The sequence below is a fragment of the Palaemon carinicauda genome, chromosome 18 (genome assembly GCF_036898095.1).
Source record: "Palaemon carinicauda isolate YSFRI2023 chromosome 18, ASM3689809v2, whole genome shotgun sequence".
NCBI lineage: Eukaryota > Metazoa > Arthropoda > Malacostraca > Decapoda > Palaemonidae > Palaemon > Palaemon carinicauda.
In genome coordinates, this window is record NC_090742.1 from 22893223 (window position 1) to 22906210 (window position 12988).

General features: G+C 45.0%; 1 protein-coding gene across 2 annotated transcripts in view; it reads right to left on the reverse strand.

Annotated features, from left to right (window-relative positions):
• Window positions 1–8749: 8749 nt before the first annotated feature.
• Window positions 8750–12988, reverse strand: part of LOC137657713 (glucose-induced degradation protein 8 homolog) — a 52515-nt gene continuing 48276 nt past the window's right edge. For both annotated transcript variants that reach the window (XM_068392139.1, XM_068392140.1), the window contains exon 5: window positions 8750–9501. In XM_068392139.1, the coding sequence (XP_068248240.1) occupies window positions 9325–9501 (177 nt within the window). In that variant the 3' untranslated portion in view covers window positions 8750–9324. The remainder of the gene's footprint in view (window positions 9502–12988) is intronic.

The window sequence follows — 12988 nt, forward strand, 5'->3', positions numbered from 1 at the left end:
GTACTTGGGGCTAGGAAGTTATTTTTTCCTCTGGGACTCTTCCCCTTTGTACAGCCCTAGAGCATAGATGGAGATACAGTAGTTGTGATGGGCTAATTAATCATCAGGGCCTGATTCCAGTAGGGATCTAGTCCCCTTCTCCTTGAAGTAAAAGAAGATATAGGGAAGACCTCCTTGTTGTCATCTAATTGGAGGAGAGTTTGCCTAAATCCCAAACCTGGGGCATCTAGAACAAAAAGAATGACTAACAATTTGTCATCATTGCTCTCAGATAGCTCACAATTTAGAAGGATTCACTTATGGGTCACCTTGTGAAGGACAAGGATACTTCAACAGTCAGGTGAACAGGACTAATTAGAGGCTTTGCAGCAAAAAGTAAGTATTCTCTTATGAGATTTAATTAGCTAAGTAAAATTCAGTGTAATAAATTAATTTATACTGGTGATGCAACCCGTTTAAATGATGGCTGAATATTTAGATAGATGTGTACACACACGCACGTACCACCTTAGGAATTTTTAGCAGTCCTTATTGTTGTCGGGATTTGTGGTGACCCTTTAGAAGTATTTGACTTACTGTAATTTTCACCTAATAATTTATTAAGCTCTCCCTCTCAGGAAATAGTGTGAGTGACCTTTCACCTTCGTCTCTGGCCCCCCTCAGCACCAGCAAAGAATGAATTCCAAGAGGAACTGTGCTGGCTACATGAACAGTTATTCGGACTCCTCCAAAGTCGTGCCTCTCCTCAGTTACCCTTCCTGAAGGCTCAAAAGGACTCTCTCTCTAAAGGAGAAGAAAGCAATCTTAGACAATCTTGTTCATACGGCCGTGCCGCAAAGCCTCGATGCGTATTCCATGGTCAGCTAACCAATGAGGCTTTAGGCATATTAGATACTAGAGCAGCAACTAGGGTTGTATCCTCAACCCATTGCAGTACTTTCTACACACGACTTGAGCATGGGGCCATGGCGATCAATTCTATACATCAGACTAAGGTTGATCTTTTATCAAATATCTCTGCTTTCTTAGCCACCGATGATCCCCTGTATACCATCAGTGGTAACATCTTGGAGATTGTCGGTAGCATGGTTTTGGTTCAATAGAGCTTTAGCTCTTATAAGGTTTCTTTCAACAAACCAATTGTACCCTGGAATCCAGTCAGCCGCCAATTGCCTTAAGTCTTAGAGGTTTTTGGAAGCAAGTGAAAATTGCGATCACGCCAGTTGATGCTTTCTATCATTGACTAGCCTCGGCCAGGTGCTGTTAGCAAAACCCTCCAACTTTTGAGGTAGGCTTGTTAGTCTCACAGAAGACCATTGCCTCACCCAGACTCCACTACCGAGAAGTACCATAAGGAACAGACATTTCTCGGAGTAGGCAGATTTGATGGCATTTTCAGGGCCAATGATTACGAAAAAGGCGGGCAGGCAGTTCACCCAGTACAGTCATACCTCTCTTCACGAAAGAATCTGCTTACGAAATTTTCACGCTGCAAAACGAGATGCAAATATTTTGATACATTGCGAAAAATGTTTCGTGTTGAGAAAATAAAATAGTCACCCATTAAAAAAAGTTGCCTGTGCCATTTAGTGTAATAGACTTTGTTGTCTTGTATAAACACATTCTGAGTTTATATACAGTATAGGAAAAACAAGACGTTTCCCATTGTTTACCTCGCAGAAAGCAATGGGGACATGGACAGTATATAGATTTATGACTTATACTAGGCTACACAAGGGAAGTGATAATTACCTGCAGAGGTTGAAGCCAGGTTGCAGAGGGACCCATGGTGCTGTACCCAAAGGGAGGGTAATATGAAGAAAGGAAAAACCAGACATACTCTCATTCATCCTAGTCTTGACCCGGGTAACCAATGCCCTCAACCAACTGCTACTTGTCCATCAAGGAGCCTGAGGTATCCTTAAATCACTTGTTGAGCAGCTACCACAGGACAAAGTCTCCGGTGGGTCACGTCTCTAAGTAATTGGCTGTGAAAGTAGTTTGCTTCTTCTACACGCCTGCTTGTAGTACGTGCAACACGGAGAAATTGCATTTGAATGCCAAGAATGTACTAATTCCCCTGACATCATGGGCTGTAGGTCGACGAGCCGGAGGAGCATCAGGAGCCAAGGCTGTTTCGATCTCTTGGCGGATCCAGGAGGAGATCATGTTCTTAGTGATCCTCCTCTTTACTCTCCCCGAGCTAACAAACAGAGGTGTTAGTCGGGGCCGTGTTGCTGCAGTGCGATTAAGATAGATCAGTAGTTATTATGCCCAGGAGTTTGAGATACAATCTGAAAAGGCCCGAATCTATGGTCCAGTACCCCCAGATTTTGAGTCTTGGCAATGAACTCAGGGACAAAGCTGAGTGCCACTTACCCCCATCCCCTTGAATGGGCGATGTCATACGAGAGGCCATGAAGTTCACCGACTCTCTTTGCCGACGCTAAAGCGAGCAGGAACGATATCTTCAAAGTGAGGTTTTGCTCAGTTGCATAGCGTAATGGTTCGTAGGGAAGTCCTTTTAAGAATCTCAGGACGTGAACCACATTCCAAGGAGGAAGCCTAATCTCCAACTGAGGGCAAGTGATCTCATACGGAGAAGACTCTCCATTTAGCCTGGTAGACTGAGGCTGAGGACTTATGCAAGTAACCAGACATTCTCTCCGCAACTTGTTGTGAAAAGCCCTTCTTAGAGAGGAGATGTTGGGTAGTCTCTAGGCGTGAAGTCGAAGCGACTGCATGATTCTGTGAAAGATATTTGTGTTTGGTTGTTTGAGTAGATCTGGTCGTGGAGGAAACACTCGCAGTAGATCTACTAGAAGTTGCTGGAGGTCTGGAAACCACTCTGCGTGATGCCATATTGAAGCTACAAGTCATCATTAGATCTTTGGATGCCCTGGTTGTTGAGCAGTCTTCTCATCAGACAAAACAGGGGAAAGGTGTACACGTTAATGTTGTACCACCATTGCTGGAAAGCATCCTGCCATAGTGCCTGAGGGTCCGGGACTGGAGAACAGTACAATGGAAGCTTGCTATTCAGAGATGTTGCGAACAGATCTACAGTCGGGGAACCCCACAAATTTAGTACTTTGTTGGCTATCTGACGATTCAAAGACCATTCGGAGCCTACTATCAGAGTCGCTGTGCTCAGATTGTCTGCAAGCACATTCCTCTTGCCGGGAATGAAGCGAGCTGATGGACACTGATTGTTCTTCTCACCATCTGAGGATCTTTACTGCAAGATGGCATAGAGGCTGTGAAAAGGTACCGCCCTGTTTTTTTTTATGTAAGCCACTACTGTGGGGTTGTCGCTCATCAACACCCCAGAGTGAGCTGCCAGCAACTGTTGGAACTGATGAGGAGCTACGTAGGCTGTTCTCATCTCTAGAAGATTCATGTGCTGGTACCTTTCTGACTGTGACCAAAGGCCGAAGATTGTATGGTGCAACAGGTGAGCACCTCCACCCCTCTTTTGATGAATCTGTGAAGAGCATCAAATCCGGATGAGGGACGAGAAGATTCTGGCCCTGTCGAAGATTTTCGTCTACCATCCACCAATTCAAATCAGTCACCTGGTCCTGAGTTATAGGAACTCGAGTGTCCGGTGGATCGGAGTGTTGGTTCCACACAGACTTCAGCTGCCATTGCAAGGATCTTATCCTGAGGCGGCTGTTTGGAACTAGACGAACGAGAGAGATTAGATGACCTAGCAGACTCAACCAACGAGAAGCCAGAAGGACTTCTTTTCTGAGGAAGGGTGGAGCCACTTCTCTGTCTATGTACTCTTTCATCCAATGGGAAGACTCTCTTAGACGGTGTCTATTATCATACTGAGGTATACCAGCCTCTGGGAAGGTTGCAGTAATGACTTCTCGTGATTTATCAGGATCCCCAGATCCTGACAAAACTCGAGAAGCACGTCTCAGTGATGAAGAAGGGTTGTCTCCGATTCTGCCAGGAGTAGCCTGTCGTCCAGATATCTGAGGATACAGATGCCATTCTTGTGAGCCCAAGATAATACTAGGGCGAACACTGTGGTGAATACCTGAGGAGCTGTCGTGAGACCGAAGCATAGAACCTTGAACTGGTACATCTTTTCCTCGTGTATGAACCATAGATACTTCCTTGAAGACAGACAAATTGGGATCTGGAAGTGTGCATCCTTCAGATCCAATGTGCACACAAAGTCCCTCATGCGAACCGCTTGGATGACCGTGTCTGCCGTCTCCATTCTGAACTGAGTCGGTTGCACAAACTTGTTCAGAAGAGAAAGATCGATGACTGGTCTCCAGCCTCCAGTTGCCTTTTTCACCAGAAAAAATCTACGGTAGAAACCTGAGGACCCGTCTGCAACCTCTTAGAGAGCCCCCTTCTGCAGCATGATCTGAACTTCGTCCCTGAGGGCCAACTCCTTTGTGGATCCATTCGCATAGAAGTTTAGATGCACTCAATCCCGAATTAGAGGAGGGAGATTGAATGAACGGGACGTGATACCTTAGTGCGATCACTTCGACCGTCCAGGGTTCTGCCCCGTGAAGCTGCCACCTCTGCCAGAGGTGCTGTAGGCATCCTCCCACAGGTGGTAGATCAAAAGGGATGCCATTCCTAGTGGGAGTGACCACCTCGGTCACTTCCCTTTCCTCCCTTCTTTCCTCTGAAGGACTTGGTCCCTTTCTGGCCTTTGGATGGAAAGGACCACTTAGACACCTTTGTAGGTCCTGAGGACCTAGAAGCTGAAGGGTGAGAGGAGGAAGAAGTTTGCCGAGTGTACGAGATGACTGGGAAGGTATACCATAAGGCCTCGATGTCCAGGCCCTATGGAGGAGAGAATCGTTTGACGATTTCCTCCATTGCTCAGTAGCCCCCTCTATCTCCTCTGGGACGAAGAGAGAACCCTCAAGGGTGTAGTTCCTCAACCGGGAGACTTCTACCTTCGGCATTTGTTTGTGGAATTTCACGATGACGGTATCCCTTCTCTTGAATATAGCATTCGCCCACAAGTTGATAACGTGGTGCAACAGGAAGAGTTCGAGTACCCTACAACACGAAAGACTCCAAAGTCTTCCTGGCCGACTCCTTCGAGAGATCGTGGAAGCAGACCATGAAGCCCAAGGATCCTAGCCATAGATCAAGCCACGAATCAGCCTGCATGGTGTACTTCGTGTCTCTCTCATGTTAAGGAGCTCACCTGCCGAGAGGGAGGCACTCATAGAGGAGGGTTTGAGTCGGAAGACCCTTCGTTAGAGACTCTACTAAAGGGTTGATGGACATGGTGGAATGAGGTTCCCCTTCGATCTCATAGTACTTCCTTTCTAAGACGAAAGAAAGAGGAAGAGACTGGGAGGAGGAACTTGCACACAAGGAACTAGAAGTTCCAGCTATCTGAGCAACAGCTTTTCTTTTGGCAGCTGTCAAGCCTTTAGACCAGGGCAAAGCCAAACTTAACCTGGAAGGCTTCTGGGTCTTGAATATTTCATCAAGAACCATGTCTTTACCTTCCTGAGTAGTGGAACCAGGAGTAAACAGCCTATTAATGGCCCTCATACAAGAAAGGACCTGCCAAAAGGTGTGCTCTGACTCACATCTCTCTTGCTCAGAGTCGTAGTTCGGACTAGCTGCCTTTGGAAGATTCTCATCGTCGGTATCCAAGGGATCGTCCTCAGTGTTGAGGGACCCGCCACAGGGGACCTTCTCTGTGCTTCAGCCATACGAGCTTCCCTTGCTGCAATGTTCTTGGGTTTCGTCTTGGTGTCTTTCAGCTCCCTACGCACAGGACGTTTCTCTGTGGTCTTAGGAGGGGAACTTACGAGGTTTTAGAGGCACCCGACAAAGCTTTGGCAGCAGGAGCTGAAGGCTTTTCCTCTGGAGGAGGTAAGGAAATTGGACACTGGTCCTGAGGCACTACTGTACCTCAATTTCTTGAGGATTGAAGGGATGGACAGTTATCTCCCTGGGCAAGCCTATGTCCCTACTTATACTAGGTCGGATTATGTCTGCGTGAGGTGGAGTTACGCCTCTCATCCTTCTCTTCCGATTCTTGGCCATGGTTTCCCTTGCCTTCACTGGGGTAAAGGGTAGGTTGGCCATGTAAGATTCAGAAGATCGAGGACCCTCGACACGGGATCGGGACGGAGGTGATCTGCGAGCCTTGTCCAACGATCTCCTTCTAGGATCTAGACTCCCAACGGACAAATTCGACAAGGGTTCCAAAGGTATCCTAGGGGGTTGCTCTGACTGAGCAGCCAGAGGCTGTGGCAGTGGAGGAGCCACACCCAGAGAGAAAAGTGCTCACTCCTGCAGTAAGCTCCGAACCTCTAGGTAAATCATGGGAGGTCCAAGAGAACATCCGCTGGGGGGATCTCTAGAAGGCGCCTTAGTTGACGCAGGGGAGTTTCTCTGTGGCAGAGGAACACGTTCCTTAGATGGACGAGAAGGACAGTCCGGACTAATAGGAACATCTGCGAACCTATTAGGAAGCTCCCAAAAACCCTCTGAATAGGTTATTGGCCTGCCATAGGAGTTGATAGAAGCTGGAAGCTGAGGCGAAGGTGTTGGTACCGCACGTGCTTGTGGTTACGACACACGTGCTCGTGAATTGCTAGCAGAAATATTCGATTTGCTCGCAAAATTGCAAATTTCGCACATCAACGAGCACGATTCACGAGTAGAAGTGCTCGCAACAGGAGCACTAGGAACCACACTGGAAGAGGAAGGTCTAACGCCTTCCTGCTTCCGCAAAGAAGCACCTACGTCCAATGAAGTCGGCAGAGAGGGCTCCTGAGTAGGGACAACCCTGAGCTTTGGAGAACATGTCACAGTGGGACGCGTTTCCAAGCATCGCATAGGCAAATACTTTGCTAATATCCCCAGGCGGTGAAAGGCAGTGGGGGTTTAGTCGGATGCCTGTCTCATGATCAGGTTCGGTCCGAGGTCGTGAGGTGAAGGTCAGGTTGAGGGGCTACGTGCTGATGGGGTGTGCGAACGACTACCTCTACCTCTAGACAAGGAACGTCTAGACCTTAATCGTGAACGGGAATGTCTTAGCTCTCATTTGAGAATGGCGCGAGCGTCGTGACTGCCTAGCTCGCAAACGTGAGCGTCGGCCTCGTGAATGTGAATGTCATTCTTGTGAACGGTGCCCTTGCGAGCGTGAACACCGCCCTCATGATCTAGATCGTAGAGATCTTGAACATGAGCGTCTGGACCTAGGTCTAGACTGTGCTCGTGATCGTGCAGAGCGCGATCGCAAAACTTCTCCTCATGAAGAGAAGCTTTAGAGCATGAACACCTTCCAGAAGAAAAGCGTTTGAATTGTGATGACCTATGATCCATCTGATCTTCCGATCGTCGCGGACGGCAATCAGGGGAAGAGCGTCCAGTAGGGGGAGGCGATGCTCGTCATTTCGGGCTGCTGGTGGTAGGAGCGCTGATCCCCAGAAGATCAACACCTGCAACCGGCGGGGTCTTGTAGGAAGAAACAAAGGGTTTGAGGTTACAGGACGACGAGGTCCCAGAACGGCGAGTGGGGTCGTCGTCAGCAGGAGGCCGTTGGAGAGGCGAACGCGAGCGATCACTTCATCCATGCGTGGAAGGTCCAGGAGAAGGTGACATATGTGCTTCGCACAGTTCCAGAGCGTGTTGACAGCTCTGGAGAAGGGTCCTTCCTAGCACCGCGCTAAAGGCGATGCAGAAGTTCTTCCTTCGAAGGGAGTCCTGAAATTTCTAATGTTGGCCACACCTGCAGAACATCTGAAAAGGAGAATGGCTTCCCGGCGTCGGGAGGGGAAGTTGCTCCTCTAGGGGAAGCAACATCCCCCCAGAATCCCAGGGTTGCCAAGGAGTTACATGTAGTTGGTCAGCACTCCTACCTGATCGTCCCTTGGAAGAGAGCAAGCGAGAAGGAGCTTTTGAAAGAGATTTGGGGGTGAGAGACAAAGAAGGCCGCGCTTTCCTCACCCCTGAGGGAGAAAGATTGCGCTTGCCTTTCTTCTTCCTACTTCGTCCAAATTTCTCCCACTGGGAGGCAGGCCACTCCCTACACTGTGCAGGGCGAACCATGCTCGCAGCGATGCCCTCCGGACGAAAGACAGAAAAAGTGCAGGTCGGTCTCCAATGGTGACACAAAGGTACCACACGTGGCACCCTCGGACCCTGGACATGGTCGCATGAAGGCGATTGAAGAGAAAACACGCACACCTGAAAAGAAAAAGAATATCAAAAAGTCCAATGACAGTCTAGGGAGAGAGAGGACATGTCCGATCTCTACTGAGCCAAAAGAAAAAAAGTGACGTACCCACAGCAGTGAGAGTATATATAGAGGTGGCTTGGTACCCCGTCACCCCCAGCCTACCCGCTCAAGCAGTTAGGCAGGGTTACCACTAAGCACTTCTAAGTCTAATCGCTATCTTCCAGCTTCGCCGAAAGATAATCCAAATAAATAACGGAAGGTTTGTTAGTATGGGAACAATTATGTAATTAAGTTCTGTTTGCTTATTAGGTAGGGGTGAGAATTGTTTGGGTGACAGGAAGAATTTTCAGGGTGGAATTTACATGGAAGTTGCTACCATGGCTCCTTACACAGGATCTATAGCATCGGATCAAGGGCATGACTTACGTGTAAGTCTAGGTTAACAACCAACTTAAGCCAAATGTGCCTACCTACAAAAGGTTTGTATTCTCGTAAGAACAACTAAAATGATTGCCAATGTACAGTAACACCATTCTCAAAAGGTAAGAATTAAAACACTTTTGCAGTTCAAAAGCTTTCATATGTAAATTCTGCATTGAAAAGAATACAAAAACACACATACAATGATGAGGGCATAGTGGTCACATAGAGAAATGTCAATGGAAGATTGCGTCCAATTGACCTAAACATGTCTTTGAAGTCTTCTTCCTTAGTAAACTAATGAGAGTAATTTTAAATTATTTTAACATTTTGTATCTTACATTTTAGAATTTATTTATTTTTACTTCTAGATATATCTACCCACCTCACTACAATTTAAATCCTTCCTATTTCTATATTTTCTTGCAAAATTTCTTTTAAAGTCTTGTACAATATGACATATAAAAGGAGTATCCTTTGGATAAAATCTATGTACATAAATTTAAATCTAAACAAAATCAGGAATTATTCACAAAATGCTCCAAGTCCTCTAGCTCCTAAACTTTATTCAGCTATAAAATCTGATAAACAATAGGGCCATACATCCATACATACATACAAGCTCAAACATAATCTTGAGGAGAAATGAGACATTACTAGACAAACAAAAATTAACCTACATGGCAAAACATCCAGCTAAATCAAAGCTATATTCATTTAGGTTCATCAAATTGGCCTTTAATTAAATCTGTCATGACTGGGTATTGTACTTTCTTCTTATTTAGTTCATCCTGTGCCCAAAGCAAAAGCTTCAGCAATTCTGCCAGAAGAGGGGTTGTTTCTTCCTGGTTCTGGGCTCTAAGAATTGCTGCATTCAACTCGCTAGCAACCTGCAATACCAGAAAATCTTTAAAATGCATTTCTTAAAGGGGCTACACCTTAATTTCCCAAGAAGCCAACTGGAATATTCAATTATGGATTGTTTTTGTTTTACAGGAGTTTACAAACATGGTAGTAAATTAAAAAAAATTTATTTCTAAGTTTTTCAAAACAATCCATTTATCATACAGTACATGTATACCCATCGAGGATGACACTAGGGTGCTTGGGGGTCCAAGGCCTTAGCAGCAATTTGTGTTCATGCTTCAACACTGGCAAACCAATGTCTAGCTTTCTTTATATGACAATGTGCCTTAACTTAAGCTTAAGTAGATGATTTTGTGGAGTGAATATTGTTCCCTGGATCTGTTGGAGGTGTTACAGCGAAAAGATAGATTAGGATAATGTTTAGGAAAATTACCCACCTGCCATTTAAATGATTTAACTAACTTTGACTACCAGCGAGTAGTCCAGGTTTCTGTGAATTGGACTTTCATGATAAAATTAGGTGAATGTGGACTATGGTCTCTACATTCTTGCCCTTAAGGAGAAGCACACTAGGATGAAGATCAGAGAATCAACCAGTTTGCTCAATACAGAAATTCTTTGTTTAGCCTTTGATCTGGACTGATGTTTGAACATCATACTGTTAGACACTGCACATACCTTTCGGTCTTCGATCTTCATTTGTGCTAAATCCTTCTTTGATGTAATTAAGTAGGCACTAGAGGATACTTGTCTGTGCCTGAAAGAGATGATTTTCTTCTAAGTACAGCATTCCTCAGCCCTGTAATAGGGAAAAATTTGAAGGGCGACATTCAAAATAACCCTCACATCTTCAGGAGGTATGAGATCAAGGCAGTCACTGACCTAAGAAGAGAGCCTGCTTTCTCTGCTACTGGTAGGAATAGTATCATGAAGAGGAGAGCTGTGATATCAAGACCTGACCTAGGAATTTTAGCAAAAATTTCCAGGGCAAAAGACATGCCCAATGACGTTCAGCCCATAATTGTCTAAAAAAGTTGAATAATGCAGGAGCTTGCCTACATTTTTCAAGAAGGCCAAAACCAGAAAAAATGGCATATTATGAGAGATGCTCCAGATGAAGGCTTCATGAAGATTTGCGAGGTTGTCTGGTGAATCTCCTCGGAACTGGAAACATGCCCCAGCTAGAAAACTTCACTGTAGTTTTTCAACAAGCTGGGCTGAAGTGCATTAACATGTCTGTTACTTATGTCAAAGCCTCCATCATCATCATTACTAAGTAGAGAGACTGATGACAACTTGAAAGCCTAAAAGGTTGAGAAGGACAATCTGTTCATACCTCAGGAAGATAAAGAAATCTGCAGCCAGGTCTAAAGACTGTTTTGTGATATCATCTGTCATACCTGCTTTCTCTAAAAAATTTTCTATCTTTCTCTCAGATTATGCTCGATAACTGCGGTGAAACTTTAGTTTGTCATCCCACAAAATCCTATCCAAAAAAACATGTCATAAAGGTTCATAATACTGTAACCTTCAATCACAATAAGGTTGATTGGTTATCTTCTGAAATGCAGTTTAAGAAAGTACCTTAAATGGACAAGTTCATCAGACTTATCACATATGAGTGGTCCAGCATCACACCGCTGTGAACACTCTAGAATGAACTACTATGTAATGGGGCACAGTCTGACACTGAATCTTTAACATGCACACTGCTCAATTGAGAAAGAAATGGAAGGTCTTGAACTGGTACACTACTCTGTTGAGGAAGAAGCAAAGGTGCTTCCAAGAGGACTGATGAATAGGTACATGGAAGCATGTATTCTTCTAATCTATTAAAACCATATACAGTAGTCTCCTTCTCTGATGAAACTTAGTCAAGACTACCATTTTCAACCTTTACTTCGTTTGCTGTACAAACTGGCTCAGGAAAGAGGTTGACAACCTTCTACAGCAGCAACAGGAGGAATGTACTCCTTCTACCTCTCTTGCTAAACTGGCCAGGTTGGAGGCCTCAAAAAGGCTGTAAATTGTAGGCGGTCCTGATAGAATACAGGTCAAGGCAACTTTCTTATCTCAAATCCCGCAAGCATGGCCGCAGAAGCCCTCAAAAGAAATTGCGTGGTGGATCAGGGAGTTCTGTGAACCAGTCCACCACTGCTGTCTGCATGCGACTCCTCTGCAAGAGTGAAGTGGACTTCCGCACCAATGCATCTTGCAGTGTCCATTTCTACCTCTGGGCTAACATTTATTTTGGAAAATTGGGAACCCAGGATGTCCCTTGTCTTCAAAACCCAGTTGGACTACTGGTTTCTGACTAGTATGCCGGAAAGGTCATTGCATTTCAACCAAACAGCATGAGGCTTCTGTATTTCTCTGAATAGTCGGGAGCTGATAACCCCATAATTTTTGTAAAGTCCCTCAAAGCACCTGACCACAAGCCATTAAACTGCTTGTAAGGTGGCAACAGCAGAAAACTCCATGGAACAAAGTAGGCATAAACTTATTGTTATTAAAAACTAAGCTATAACCCTAGTTGGAAAAGCCAGGTGCTATAAGCCCAAGTGATCCGACAGGGAAAAATAGCCCCGTGAGGAAAGGAAACAAGGAAATAAAAAACAAACTACAAGCAAAGTAATGAACAATCATATAAAATATTTTAAGAAACGTACCATTAAATTAATCTTTCATATATAAAAATAAGTATACATGGGTAAGAGTGGCAAATGGAAGAGTAGTAGAAAGGGCATTAATGGATTATGTGTTGATAACAAAAAGAATGTTTGGAAGATTGAAAGACGTGCACGTGTTTAGGGGTATGGCTAACGGTATGTCTGATCATTTTTTGGTGGAAGGAAAATTGGTTGTAGCAAAAGAGTGGGGGAATAGAGTAGGTGGATGTAAAAGGGAGCTAGTGAGGGTTGAAGAGCTAATAAAACCGGGGGTAAAAAGTAAATATCAGGAAAGGTTGAAAATGGCATATGACGAGGTGAGAGTAAGAGAAACTGGTAATTTAGAGGAGGAGTGGAAGTTAGCAAAAGAAAATTTTGTTGGGATTGCAAGTGATGTATGTGGCAAGAAGGTTGTTGGAGGCAGCATGAGGAAGGGCAGTGAATGGTGGAATGAAGGAGTGAAGGTAAAAGTGGAAGAGAAAAAGAGGGCTTTTGAAGAATGGCTGCAGAGTAATAGTATAGAGAAGTATGAAAAATATAGAGAGAAAAAGGTGGAAGTAAAGCGCAAGGTACGTGAGGCAAAGAGGGCAGCTGACCTGAGGTGGGGTCAGGGACTGGGTCAGTCATATGAAGAGAATAAGAAGAAGTTTTGGAAAGAAGTGAAGAGAGTAAGGAAGGCCGGCGCAAGAATTGAAGAGACAGTGAAAGATGGAAATGGAAGGTTGTTAAAAGGAGAGGAGGTAAGGAAAAGGTGGGCGGAATATTTTGAAAGTTTGCTGAATGTTGAGGATGATAGGGAGGCAGATATAATTGCGGTTCCAGGTGTTGAGGTGCCAGTGAT